Source organism: Lytechinus variegatus, chromosome 4 (genome assembly GCF_018143015.1).
Source record: "Lytechinus variegatus isolate NC3 chromosome 4, Lvar_3.0, whole genome shotgun sequence".
Classification (NCBI taxonomy): Eukaryota; Metazoa; Echinodermata; class Echinoidea; order Temnopleuroida; family Toxopneustidae; genus Lytechinus; species Lytechinus variegatus.
In genome coordinates this window covers 25971464-25985843 of record NC_054743.1, presented here as the reverse complement: position 1 = coordinate 25985843, position 14380 = coordinate 25971464, and the positions used below count along the sequence as shown (strand labels likewise).

At 36.1% G+C, this 14380-nt stretch overlaps 2 protein-coding genes across 2 annotated transcripts in view; one reads left to right on the top strand and one right to left on the bottom strand.

The window, feature by feature from the left end:
* LOC121413698 (palmitoyltransferase ZDHHC9-like) overlaps positions 1–9059 on the bottom strand; it is a 53815-nt gene extending 44756 nt beyond the window's left edge. Inside the window, exons 1-3 of the mRNA XM_041606623.1 lie at positions 9003–9059; positions 6640–6990; positions 49–209 (exon numbers count right to left, since the gene is read on the bottom strand). Of these exons, the coding sequence (XP_041462557.1) occupies positions 49–209; positions 6640–6968 (490 nt within the window). The 5' untranslated portion in view covers positions 6969–6990; positions 9003–9059. The remainder of the gene's footprint in view (positions 1–48; positions 210–6639; positions 6991–9002) is intronic.
* Positions 9060–9307: 248 nt separating this feature from the next.
* Positions 9308–14133, top strand: LOC121412621 (transmembrane protein 242-like). The gene is made up of 4 exons (XM_041605400.1): positions 9308–9410; positions 11412–11512; positions 12871–13014; positions 13578–14133. Exons 1-4 carry the CDS (start codon positions 9308–9310, stop codon positions 13713–13715), a joined length of 486 nt encoding a protein of 161 aa, XP_041461334.1. The 3' UTR covers positions 13716–14133.
* The last annotated feature ends 247 nt before the right edge of the window (positions 14134–14380 follow it).

Here is a 14380-nt window from a genome sequence, read left to right as displayed (position 1 = left end):
GCCTGGAGTACCCCTTTTTAATGACCCAAGTTATAAATATTCCCTCACCTATTTGTCTTTCTAGGTCTGCAAGCTCTGCTGCCGTTCCTCTGGGTAGTATCCCTGGGTCTGTGAAGCTTGTTCTGAAGAGAGTAGCTAGGCAGAAGACCACCATGACAGCTGCAATCAAGGGGATGGCTATCGTTACTCTGTTGGCGAGGTACGGGGAGCTGCACCATGATGGGGGAATAAAATGAAGAGAAAGGGAAAATTCAATACATAATGGAAACTGTTTCAAATTAATTACTTTTCGAAGACAGATACATGTAAATGCATATATTCATTGTGAAATTGTGAATTGAGGATTCTGATCATAAAAACAGGGTATTGATGGGAAAAGGAAAGGCAAATAGAAAGTGGGGAAAGGGATGGGGGGGGGGAATAATTGTGGGGCCTTAATTGTTAGTGTTTCATACATGTACTTCATACATTTAGCAAGCAGTTTGTACATTTATGTGACTGGCAAGCTATTCTTGGGTGCTGCTCAGACTCTGACTCCCCAAAACGTCCCATATCAAATTCTTATATAAAGTATAAAAAATCATACATATAGATGCAATTTGTTATCAAAAGGGTAAAATCCAGCATTTGCTACAGCTCCATTTTGCTGAAACACCAGGGAAAATTTGGAGCATCTCATTATTATCAAAGCACAATAACAGGCGACCAGTCAGGCATAGCAAATCATGCATGACTTTAAAATCAGTTTTATGATCACACCTCCCAGGTTTGAAGAAAAGAGGGGGACGGGGCTAGAAGATAAATCTGCAATGGAGGGAAATGAAAAGGGGCGAATAATTCAATAAAGAGAAATGCAATACAAAGTCAAGTCTAGAAGAGGCAGGGAAATCAATGGTAATTGATTTGGGGTTTTAAATTCAGATTTCAGAATTTCTGTGCATGCAAAATGGGATCACACGGTTTGCCCACAGGCATCCATAATATCTGGCACTTTGCAAGGATGGCTTTCAATTTCCCTATTGAAGGCTAATGCACGGTGTTCATCAAAAAATGTCCATCTGGTGAACATTGAAATGTTTGAAGTACATTTACCGGTACTTTCTAAATTCCCATTCCTCGTTTTAAGGGGGATTTTAACCCTCAGGCTTTGATACAAAAGTTGATTTGAAAAAAAGGAAAAAAAAAAGAAGAAAAACATTGAAAATTTCATTAAAGGAAAAATCACCCTTTAAAGAAAAGTTTGTTGTAAAAATAGCAGAAAGAATATATATAAAAAATATTGGTGAAGGTTTGAGGAAAATCAATCAAAGATTAAGATTAGAATTTTAACCTTTGCATTTGTGACGTCATTAACGAGCAGCAGCCCCATATGCTACAGTATAAATAGATGAATTTCATTTTTGTTAATGGTTCCTGACAACTTATTTTTTTTCTATTCATTATCGGGTGTGAAATGATTTATTCTATTGATATACATTGTACAAACTTACAATGTAGATACAGTAAACACCGTTATCAATTTTATCAGAGAAAATGAAATTTCTTTGATTTTATATGAATGCTGCTTGCATATGACATTACAAATCAAATAATAAAATTCTAAAAAACTTTTAATTCTTTGATGGATTCTTCTGAAACCTTTGGCAAATATTTTTTCATTTTTTTATTCTGCTACTTTTTTTTACAATAAATTTTTTGTTAGGACGAACTTCCCCTTTAGAATCTGATGTTTAAAAGTGTAAAGAAAGTTTTTATTTTACAAATTACATGCATGAAGTTAAGTTTCATTTAATTTCACAAAATAGTCACACCCTTGTCGGGGTCAGTATTAAAGACAGTATCTACATGTACATGATGATGTACAAGTATAGCAAATGATTCCATCCCCCTCCCCCCTTCCACAATCTTACACGTAGATCGAGTGAAATTCTAGACTCTACAACTACAATTAAAAATATTGTTAATTTTCGATCATTGATAATGAAGATATGATTGATAATGTGATTTTACAAAATGGCGTCTAGATGACGTCATGATGACCTTTTGACCTTGAACTTGCTTTATACACATCACATGATAAGTCCCCATATCTGATGATATTTTGAAGATTATTGACAATGTAGATTTGGAGATTTTGTGCTCACAAGAACAGGTGGGAAAATAAAAATAAATAATAAATAAATAAAGAAATAAATAAAAAAGAAGATTCACAGTACGAAATTAATAGTTGATCTGTCGATTGACAGATCACCTAAAAAAAGAGAGATTTCATGTACATGTATAGGCCTACTCTAATCGGGCTCTCTGGAATGGATCTCTTTAGAAGAAAAAATTTTACATGTACACGTACATGTACATGTAGGCCAACATCAGATCTGCCAACCTGAACAAGAACATTTCAGTATTTTTAAAGCTGAAAATCAGTATTTTGGCGAGGAAATCAGTATTTTCAAAGAAATACCATAGGACAACACATAAAACTGAAACTTGAGAAATCAGTATTTTGCATGAAACCATCAGTATTCTTCTCATTTTTCAGTACTAATACTGAAAATCTGTACTACATGTACTTGGCAGCTCTGCAACATGCGCAGGCTACGTACTATATGATATATTCAAAGGCAGAAAATGCAATTCATACTCTCATAGTCATATCAAAATTATGAAACAAAAAATAAAATAAAAAGGCAATAAAGAAATACAATACTCTGTATTTACGCACACAAAAAAATCAATTGCTTTTTATAAGAAAAAAAGAGTGTACATGTACGTAGTACTGTACTGTACAAAGTCCACAACACTGTTTTCCCTAAAAACCCTTTTTCAATTTTATTTTGTGCTCTATAAATAACTATGATGTATTCATGCCTATTCAACTGAGTAGTTACTAGTGTTAGCTTTAAAACAACCTTCAATGCATACTCGTACTGCAATGCAGAGCTTGGGAAATCAGATCATAACACGACAGGGAAAAGGTTTACTATTACAGTATTTCCCAAACTGCAACATACAAACTCAGAGATTTATCAGGTCATGTACTGTAGGCCTAATGTTCATCCATTATCAAACGGTGGGTCCAGTTTTGGGCAAAAATGTAAAACTAAAGAAGAAAAAATACATACTGTATTTGTACTTCCTGTATTACAAGGATATTACAAATTTAGGCATAGATTTCCATCTGAACAGGACTCATGTCCTCAATAAAGAATGTATTTGAAGTGAAACTTCTGATGAAAAAGACATTTTAGCCATAATAAGTGTTAGAATTATTAATGGAAGACTTGACCTTGCCTACATGTACATGTACTATGACATCATCAGCAATGCAGCCAATTCAATGTCTCCATAGGTTTTATTACCACTTTTTACAAGTTTTAAAAAGGTCATAACTTTCTTGTCCACCATTGTTCAAACTTTCACCTATTGTCTTTAATATCTTTTTTTCTATTTCTTCTATTAAATAGCAACTTTTTATTTGGGTTGGATTCCCCTTTTTAAAATGCTTTGCCAGAGCTGACCACCTGTTAATTTCTAATGCAATAACGGCAATAATTACATGTTTACAGTAATGAACTTCAATTAACACAGCCTGCACAATGTACAAGTACGTGCTTGGTCGTACAAAAACCAGCCAAGTATAGGCCAAGTGTCTACATGGTGCATGAGCTTTAATTTGCCATTAAATTTAAGAATTATACAATCACTGGAGACCTTTAAATCCAAACTGAAATCTTATCTTTTCTAACAGTATTAGTTATTGGCACTTTGACACTCATCCAAACTTTCTCATTCTTTCTTTTCTTGTGCGCCTCGGAATAGAATATTTCTAGATAGATGGCGCTATATAAATGCCTATTATTTATTATTACATGTACATGTGTGCATCTCTCACATTATCCCAATATACAAATGAAGTTTGAAATGTCTACAATATAGTTGCCTTTTCATAATTAGTTCCATAAAACTTTGACATCATGCATGGATTAATTATTTAGCTTCAATACACTAATCCAAGGTTTCCATATATTAATCCTTTCACTGGTCAAGGCAATATTCTCCAAAATAAAAATAGAAGGGTAAAGTGGAGAGGAAATGCCTGATTAACAACTTCTCACTATTGACTGTTCTGGAGAGAAACTTGGCTAAACAGAAATTAAATGACAACTGTTCTGTAAAGACAGATGGGAAGTTTCTGTGAATTTTCAGGATGCTTGCATAAATTTGAAAAGTTTAAAGAATCTCATGTGAACCCCAATTGTAGACATGTACATGTTATGGGGGGGGGGGGGGGTGGGGGTTACTACATGTACCGTTCTGTTTGTTTGTTATGATATTGATAACATGTACTGTATTCTTTGATCCATTCTCAGATGTGATCTATGTGCATTTATTGCAGTACAGTAGTACAGTAGTACAGATGCACTGTACAGTAGCAAATGTTTCTGTAAACTCTTCTTGTATAATGCCTTGTACAGTAAAGATGTTGGCATTGAATGAACCTTTTAGTAAAGCACTTTACCCTTTTCCCTGAGGTAGCAAAATCAAATTACATTTATGTACATATTTTATGTTTAAGGGTCACAAAGTATTCAGGATACCATAATATGGTTTTGAGTTATAATAGTGGAGATGGGAGGATATATAGGAGGAGTAAAAAGGGATTTGTAAAGTCTGCTGAATCAAGCCGATAATCAGTACACATGATCTTTATGAACTGGAGCACCGAAACTAGGTTGCTAAATTTAGGGAAGATGAGGGAAAAGGGTGTGTGCTTATTCTATTACTTTCAAAACCATTGCATCTGAAATGAAATGTGCAAACTCAGATATTTTTCTCTGATCTGATGATAGCTACATGTGTTTGTACATGGTACATGTACTGAAATATATCAAGGGTACATACATGTAGTTAATCATGATGAAACATTTGTACCTACATGTAATAGACCAATGGATATTGGGTGTTACAACAGAAAATTTCATCAAAATTGGATGTAAAATAAGAAAGTTATGACATTTCAAAGTTTCGCTGAATTTCACAAAACAGTTATACATGTAATACAGTATGCACATCCTGGTCAGTATGAAAATGAGAAGACTGATGACGTCATCCACTCATTATTTCTTTTGTATTTTATTATATGAAACACATGAAATATTCTAATTTTCTCCTCATTGTCATATGAAACAATGATTAATTCCTCCCTGAACATGTGGAATTGGCATTGTTTATGGTTTGGTCAACTTGGTCCTTATTGTAAAATCTGTACAAAATACATGTAAAATATTACAATACAAACAGTAAAATCAAAAGAAATAGTGAGTGATGGACATCAACGACTGACTCATTTGCATGACACTGAGTTCATAATAAGTTCAAACATAACTGAGTTCAAAATAAGCGAAACTTGAAATTGCCATAACTTTCTTATTTTACATCCGATTTTGATGAAATTTTCAGTGTTATGCTGGTTTGATTTTTTTCTATAATTTATTCAAATCAACATTTTTCATGGATGGACTTGACCTTTAAGCACTCTTTTTTAATTTTCTAGGGATCTTTAGTTTATGTATTTAAGGGGTGAAATTACCCTGAGCCCCTGTGTAATTTTTTTCCTGACTTGCTATCAACTTCACAGAGTTGGAATTTCTGCCATTCACATGTAGAGCTCTGTTCCTTTGCCAGAATTTTAACTTCAAAACTTCAAACACTACACAAAACTATATATAGGCTGGTACTACATGTAAATGCATTCATGGATCAAGTTTAACTGGGACAAGCAATGCTCTCCAAGAGCTTTGACCTACATGTACATGTAGTGACACCTGTACATCTGATCAGAAAACTTTCATTCCTAAAAGTATACCTGAGACATGCTTGAATAATAATATGTACATGTATATTCACACACACTGACGAACTTTGACCTACATCATCATGCTCATTAATACCCCAAAATTTGAGGAACATATCATTATTGCCCCATTTTTATGAACATGATTAAAGTTTGTTCAAAGATGATCCATCACACATACCTTCTTAATATCTCAGAATGTATTTTCTTGCGACCTTCGACCTACAGTATAATAACCTCTTGGCAGATTATCTCCAGTCTTTACATGATTCCATTTCAAAGTTCTACGTTGATCCCTCAAACTGTTTGTTTGATAATCATATTTTATAATGAAAGAGATTTCCTGGACAGATTGCCGATTGGTCTACAACTCTACCCGTTTAGTCAAATGATCCTTTTGTATTATCTGTTCATTGATTTGTACTCATACATGTACATGTATGTCTGGTTTTTAATAAATTAAACTTTAACTTAAACTTGAAATAAGACTAAATAAGAATTACACAAAGTACATGTAGGTATTAGCCCTACATGTAGGGTAGTGTAGACCACTTTGCAATTTGACCAAATTGTTGACCAAATAGGTACATGTACATGAGGCTATCTGAGAAGTACATAGACCAAATGCCTGCAGACTAATAAACCTCATAAAATGCCCCAGTAAAATGCTAAGTTGAAGGTTGGGATGGACAAACATACATTTATGATGCCTTTGTTGGTTACATATACTGACTGAGTAGGCCTAAATAACAGGAACCCTTCATCAAAATGAAAATAGTACTTACTCAAAAGCAAAGAACATTGTGCTGACCATAAGAATCAGAAATGTAGTTAGGTAGAATATTCCCTTCTGCCTAGCCATGAGAATTCGACCATCACAAAAATATGAGTTCCTTCCTGGCAAGACCTGCCATTTCTTACGCATCTCATTCGTCGTCGCCATGGTGGGCGAGGTCATTGTCGCATCCGTGCTCCTCGGCACCACTTTGTTACGCGATTCCAGATTTATTTCCACAGCGTCGGTGTCTCGGGGTTGGTTGGTGGGGGTAGGAGAGGAATCATCCAGTAATCTTGTCTGGGTGTTGGCTGCAGCCAGGGTTCCTGGTGAGACCATCAAGCCCTCTCCTTCTCAAGAACTGTTTAGAGATAATACAAACAATATAAAGAATTACACTCGAACACTGCAAAAAAGACTCGCCGAACTACTTGAACTGTCTTGGAAATAACATTGTACTGGTGTGGAATTCAAAAGTGCTGTGCATGTACCCAGGGCTTAACTTTTCACAAATGGCCTAAAGGCCCCTGTTAACAATTGGTCTGAAGGATGTGTTGTGCCTTTTTTTCCATGTATGTTCAACTAGTGCAATACATTAGATGTGTCCTGCAGGAAAATGGCCCTTCCCTAAAATAAAACTCTGAAAATTTACAGGCCTGCTTGCTCTATACAAATGTTTTGTGCAACATGAACATTATAACTTCATAAAGACCTCAATGGGCAAGATTTTAACACGAGAAGAGCTGTACAATTGTGGACATTTTTGGTATCCAACATGTATTATTGTACATGTATTAAGCAGGGGCAGATCCAGCCTTCACCAACAGCGGGGGGGGGGGGGGGGGGGGGGAATCTTTTAAAGCCACATTTTCCCTGATCGACTGCTCAAAGTTGATTTTCGTTTGTTTCTTTGAATGGACGTCCTAATAGTCACTTCTAAGCTTTATTCTTAATACGAAATATAATAATCTCACAAGCCTTATTTGAAAAGTGCGAGCGCAAAGCACAAGCTATTTTTTTCATGTATTTTGAACATTCTGGGCTATGTTTTTGATCCTGATGATGTGTATAAAAGAAAATATTGTGCGCGCAAAGCACGAGCAAAACTTTTTCATATATTCTTTGATCTGATAAAAAATGGATCACTGCTGCTTGCAGTTAGCCATGACATATATTTCAACAATCAAATAATGCAAGCACGCAGCACGAGCTGAAAATTTTGACATTTCTACCTGAAGAATCCAACATTATTTTACATTGTACATGTATGTATTAAGCAGGGGCAGATCCAGCCTTCGCCAATAGGGGGGGGGGGGGGTGGGGACCAGAAATCTTTTTAAGCCACATTTTCCCCAATCAACCGCTTGAATTTGATTTCCGTTTGTTTCTTTGAAGGGGTCATCCTAATAGTCACTTCTGAGCTTTATTCTTAACATGAAAATATAATAATCTCAATAGCCTTGAATAGTGCAAGCTATTTTGTCATGTATTTTAATTTTTAAACATTCTGGGCTATGTAATGTGATCCTGAAGATGTGTATAAAAAAAATCACATCGAGCGCAAAGCGCGAGCAGAATTGTTTTACTTGTTTTGATCTGATCAAAAATGGATCACTAGCTGTCATGACTGCTGCTTACAGTTGCATTTAGCAATGATGACATTACATATTTCAACATTCAAATAATGCGAGCAACAAAGCGTGAGCTGAAAATTTCTACCTGAAGAATGGAAATTCTAAGTTACCACTTAATCATAAACAAGGCCATAAAGGCCAAGGATCAGGATGTAACTAAACAACTGATATTGGAGAGACTAGTACTGATCAATCTAGAACAAAAGCTTCGGTCTCTTATTATGTTGGTTGTTCCGCTAAACTCCGTTTGTTGGCTCGACTCACCAGGCAATATGGATATTATAAATACGAGAAATTTAAAAAAAATGTTAAAAAATTCCTCGAAGCAGACGGCTGCCAGCTCCAGCTGTCTGATCAATCATGACTGACATTGCCGTTTCTTAAAAGTTAAATGTAAAATTAGACTAGACCCTACTTCATCCCAGATTCAGTATTAAAATTCAGCAAGACAAAAGCAGCGCAGTTCACTGCCACTGGGCCAGGCACGGCTCGGAGACCTGACCGTCGCGGTGCAACGGGCCGGCCGGGTAAGTCCCGTTGCGACAACACACTGCCCGAACAGTTTCCCTGACAAGTGACGGACATTCTTTCTGGAGACAGAGCTGTTTGCAAACATAAGTTTTACACTTTTATTAATTTGTCTTGCTCTTGTTGGGCTTTTGTACGGAATACTACAACTCCACAGTAATCAAACATAAACTTCAAACCTAAAAAAACATTGTAGATTATCATACAATACCTTTCCAAAATAATTCACCCTACGAGGATAAAATGAACTCAACCCTTGGCTTGGCTTTGCTTCTCTCTTGCTCTCTCTCGATCTCTCATCCGATCGCGAGTCATCAAAGGGTTATGGCCGGTTTTGCAAATAAGATTTCGAAAAAAATTATCCTTAATAAACAATATTTTAAATTAATGATTTTATCATTAAAGCAAATTATAATATATTTCATATTGAAAAAAATATTTTTAAATAATTTATTCAATATGAGCTTGTCTCTTTTCTTTGCAAAATTAAAAGAAATTTGATTGACCAGAATCAAGATGGCCGCTCCCATGGAATCATCGAATGAATCACCTAATAATATGTCCCTCAAAATGGACACGAATTGCCAGTCTGATCAATCAAAAAACACAAAAATTCAAAGTGAGTTGTTTATTCATTAAGAAATATAATTCGTTCGTAGTTTTTCTTACTAGGGCCTACTACTTGGTTCATTAACTAGAAATTTGAATTTACTCAGTCCCACAGCTTGAATTTTCTGTAGGCCCTAAGACAGGGTAAGGGGCCTGTTTATCAAGGGAACCGTTTATCAACACCGCGTCACTCATAAGTCTAACTTCTTGACTAAATTGGAGATAGTGAGCTACTATACTTGTCCGCTAACCGTTTCACTTAAAAGTTTCATGAAGCCCTATTTCATATTTGCCAAGATCAGGGAGTCGGAGGACAGAGCAGAGACTCCAGAGAGGGACAACTAGATCTAGACCAAGTCCAAGAGCTTCGGTCTCTGTAACCCAGGGAGCGCTGGCCCGCATAGCGGGCCGGCGCCCAGGAGCTCACCGTGTATTTACCCATACTCAAGGGACAAGGGTAGATTATGGTCAAAATATCTAGCAAGATAAATTATGAAAACAGAAATTATGCACTTACCACGATTATAATATATGGATGAAGGTCTAATGAGTGGCAGTTTTCCTGACATCTGGGCACAGACTGGAACCTCAGAAAACGAAAAGTTCTCTCCTTCTACCCCCATTTCGATCGGCCATTTTGTTACAATTCATAACAAAAATGGCCAATCGAGATCGAGACGGGGGTAGAAGGAGAGAACTTTTCGTTTTTTGAGGTTTCAGTCTGTGCCCAGATGTCAGAAAAACTGCCACTCGTTAGACCATCATCCATATAATCGTGGTAAGTGCATAATTTCTGTTTTCATAATTTATCTTGCTAGATATTTTTACCATAATCTACCCTTGTCCCGCGAGTATGGTCAATTACACAGTAAGCTCCTGGGCTCCCGTCTGCTACGCGGGCGGGAGTTCCCTGGGTTACGGTCTCTGTAGTGTTATGTTGGTTGTTCAGCTGAACTCCGTTGGCTTCACTCACCCACTTGTTCACTGCTACCATCCTGCCTGTGGAGAATCTACAGGTAGGACTATGGTATGCCAATGCTGTATTGAGAAAACACTTTTAAACAATCATTAAATATCATATCAAATACCAGATTTTGTATGGATTGGTCAACATCTCTCCAGACCATTTCTTCTCCAAGTCTGGTAGTAACTCTACAAGAGGTCACTCCATGAAATTATTGAAATCCCATAGCAAACTGGATGTGAGAAATAAATCTTTTAGTAGAAGAGTAATTAATGACTGGAATAGTCTTCCTGAAAACCTAATACAAATGCCATCAACAGACAAATTTAAAAGAAATATTGATATATTTTGGCAAAATAAGCACTTTGAGCTTCCATGACTCCTCACGCAAGCTCATGAAGTAGTAGTTTCCAGTGACCAATCTTACAAGAAGCGACCGGGAATTACAGGCTTGCGCCTTCATCCCGTACCAGATGATGATGATGATGATCATTTTTGTGACCAAAATTACTTATTTTCCCCACTCCAGCTAGCTCCCGTTGCATCGTGGCTGTGGAGTGGGTGATCCACTGCAGTGGATAAAGTTAGGTCAAACATTTAAGATATATTAAAATCTAATGTTATTGTTTAATATAATTTTATGAAGACTTGTGTTTACTAAAAGTAGCATGACTAGAGACAAGTCAACAGTCGACGGTCAGCATTCTGAATCTATTTTTTTTTAGTAGGCCCAATTATTTTGGCAGAGACCATGATGATATAATAGACTTAACCTTTATGTTAGAGGTGCTGGCCCAAAAATTGACAGATACGTTTTTTGGGCCACATTCTTTGTAAGAACGCTTAGAGACAGTGGCCCTTACTGGTGCTATAGAAAGTAAGAGAGCATGAGGACACCAGCACTTGGCATTCCTCTCTTGGCTTAATGATGCTACTGGCATACAGCCCATTGACATCTTACATCATTTCCAAGAAAGAGTTTTGATTGGCAACATCAGATTCTGACATGTAACTTCATATTCAAAACCTCTTGTCTTATCTTCCCAGAAATTGGTTTCCTGGCTGGAGTCAGTGGAATGGCTATATTTGCCGGGTTTGGAATGACTTTAGCCAAGGCCAAGAGAAGACATCCTGGATCATTTTCCAAGGTAATCCTAAGAATAGTCTGTGAATCTAGATCTATGTAATTGGAGGAAGTTTTGTGTATATAATCTGAACAAATAAATGAAAATGTTAGTCCAAAATGGGCTCTTCTGATTGGACTTCAAGTTAAGTTTCTTTTATTGTTTTTGATGAATTTTGTGTTAATTGTTTAATATTATTATTGTTTGTATTAACATCATCATCATCAATTATTGTTGTTTCTTTTATTATTTTGCAAAGTTTTACCAAATGGTATATGGACTAATTGGCTATTAGACCAACTGGTTATTAGACGGAATGGCATTAGACTAAATTTGACCATGCAGTGAGTAGATGAACTAATGGTAGACCAAATGATGGTAGACGAGTTGACAATTGGATGAATTGGCATTAGACGAATTGAAAATAAACCCTTTTGTCCTTGCAGTGAATAGGGATTTCCGGGGCTCTTTTTTTAATTTCCAGGGGGTGTTTTCATAAAGCTGTTTGTAAGTTAAGAGCAACTATAAGAATGACTGGTGAGCCTTTCTGACACGCTGAATAATCACCGGTGAACATTTAATGGGGAATATCATTTTAATACCACAAGAAAAATCAGTAGATATTAAAGTCATTCCTAACTTACAAACAACTTTATGAAACGGCCCCTAGGGATCTTTTAGGGGCAGAATGGCCCCAAGCCCCTGTGTTATTTCTTCCTTGCTGTAGACTGACCAGTGACATCATCTGGCTACAGGTCTAATTATAACAGGACGAGCCCACCCCACCAAAAAGTTGATCTTAATAAAAGGAGAAAAATCCAACAAGCATAACAGTGAAAATTTCATCAAATTCGGATGTAAAATAAGAAAGTTATGGCATTTTAAAGTTTCGCTTCATTTCACAGTTATATGCACATCTCGGTCGGTATGCAAATGAGGAACTGATGACATCACTCACTATTTTTTTTGTATTATATTATTTGAAATATGAAATATTTTTATTTTCTTGTCATTGTCATGTGAAATGAAGTTTCATTCCTCCCTGAATACGTGGAATTCCATTATTTCAACATTTTGTGCTTCAGGCAAGGAGGTCCTAATCGTCAAATTCGTAAAAATTTAAATATTGTATAATTCAAACAATAAAAAACAAAAGAATAGTGAGTGAGTGACATTGACTCTCTCATTTGGATGTAACTGGCTTGTTCATATAACTATCTTGTTAAAAACAAGCGAAACTTTGAAATGTCATAATTTCTAATTACATCTGATTTTGATGAAATTTTCAGCATTGTGCTTGTCTGATTTTTCTCTATTGATTCAAATCAACATTTTTCTGAGGTGGACTTGACCTTTAATGTCTCATCATTGTTTTTGAATAGGGACTGATACCTGATCCATCTGTTGAGCTCCATGAGAGTGGGGCAGCATTAGGGATGAGAGCCCTACGGTGGGGAACCCTCTGGGCCATCGTTGGGGTTGGGTCTCTTACCTTCTTGGTTTGCAAAGCCTTGGGAGTTAAAAATGTAAGTGTTCAACAAAAACATTGCTGCTTATTTTTTTTTTCATTTTTCCCCTCCCTTTCTTGAAAAAAAGGACTTGTTTAAATTCTTGGTTTCCTTCTTTATCTTTCTCTCTTTCTTCCTCCTTTCTCCCTTTTCTCTTGAATTAATACCCTTTTCTATAATTTCTTTCTCTTTTATTTTTGTTATATTACTGTCACATTAATAATAATATTCATTATGTACATCTTTGATCCTTCAAGTAAAATGCACCCCATAATCTGTCTTTCCCCTCCCACTTGTCTTTCTTTCATTTACTGCTCTTCTGTCATTTTCTCTACTTTCTTTGCTAATATCCTGTGTTTCCTAATCAAATTTCAGTATAAATTCCAGATAAATCAACTGCTTACATTGATTGTGATCTGAAGCCAGGAACAAAAATAATTGAACATGCCATTGTTTCCCTACGTCAGGGTATTGTGGTTCTGACTCTCTCCTTTAAATAAGACTGTTCGTTTAAATCCTGTCTTGTTGTGAACTTCATTTATCTTTTATTGTTGAATTTCATATTTTTATTTCACTTCCAGGTAGAAGAATTCAAGGTGAAATTCCAATCAGTGGCCCCTGCTATCAGACGAAACGAGACTGAACCAGAGGAGGTCATCATTGCAAGATTCAAAGCAGAAATCTTTAAGGATGAGAGGACGAAAAATGATATAGACTGAGACCTATTCTTTTGGTAACTCATAACTGCCTTATGACAGGAGTTTATACAACATATAATGAAGAGACCTATGCCTCGACTTTTGGCAAGTTTGTACCAGTCTGTGACCTGGATTTGGTCCTTTGATGGGCATTGACTAGTCTCCTAGAAGAGTGCTAATTACTGTATAGACGGATGTCATTCATTGAGACGAGATTCTGGTGAATGATCTTTGTCTATTTAATCAAATGATCAAGGAGTCCAGTTAGGAATATCCAACAGACAACTAAAAATGGATGGGATAGAGAGAATAAAGATGGATGCAATTTATTTGACTAGTTAGTGATTATCAATGACTTCAATAATCTGGTTAGATAACAGATGTATACCAGTTTGGTAAGAAACACATTTTCTGGCTGAGGTGGTAAATTAGAGGATTGGTATGATCTAGTGCTTAAAAATATTTGCTCTTTTTTTTTCTTTACCAAGTAATGACAAAAATTGTGACAACTCTATGAATAAAAATTATCTAGGTGGCGAGGTTCAGGTCAAGAGTTTCACAAAGTCCAAAGGTCGGCAGATACGTAGTGGTGCTCAAAATTTAGGGAACCCAAGGAGATATCTTCTTGGTGAACCCCAACCACATTGTAGTGTTGCTGTCTACATTCAACACTCGGCATGAAGGAG

Excerpts from the sequence above, each read along its gene's own strand:
- LOC121412621 (XM_041605400.1), top strand. The coding sequence starts at position 9,308 with ATGGCCGCTCCCATGGAATCATCGAATGAATCACCTAATAATATGTCC. Across the intron at positions 9,411-11,411 it reads AAAAAACACAAAAATTCAAA|AAATTGGTTTCCTGGCTGGA; the intron begins GTGAGTTGTTTA and ends TTATCTTCCCAG. Across the intron at positions 13,015-13,577 it reads AAGCCTTGGGAGTTAAAAAT|GTAGAAGAATTCAAGGTGAA; the intron begins GTAAGTGTTCAA and ends TTTCACTTCCAG.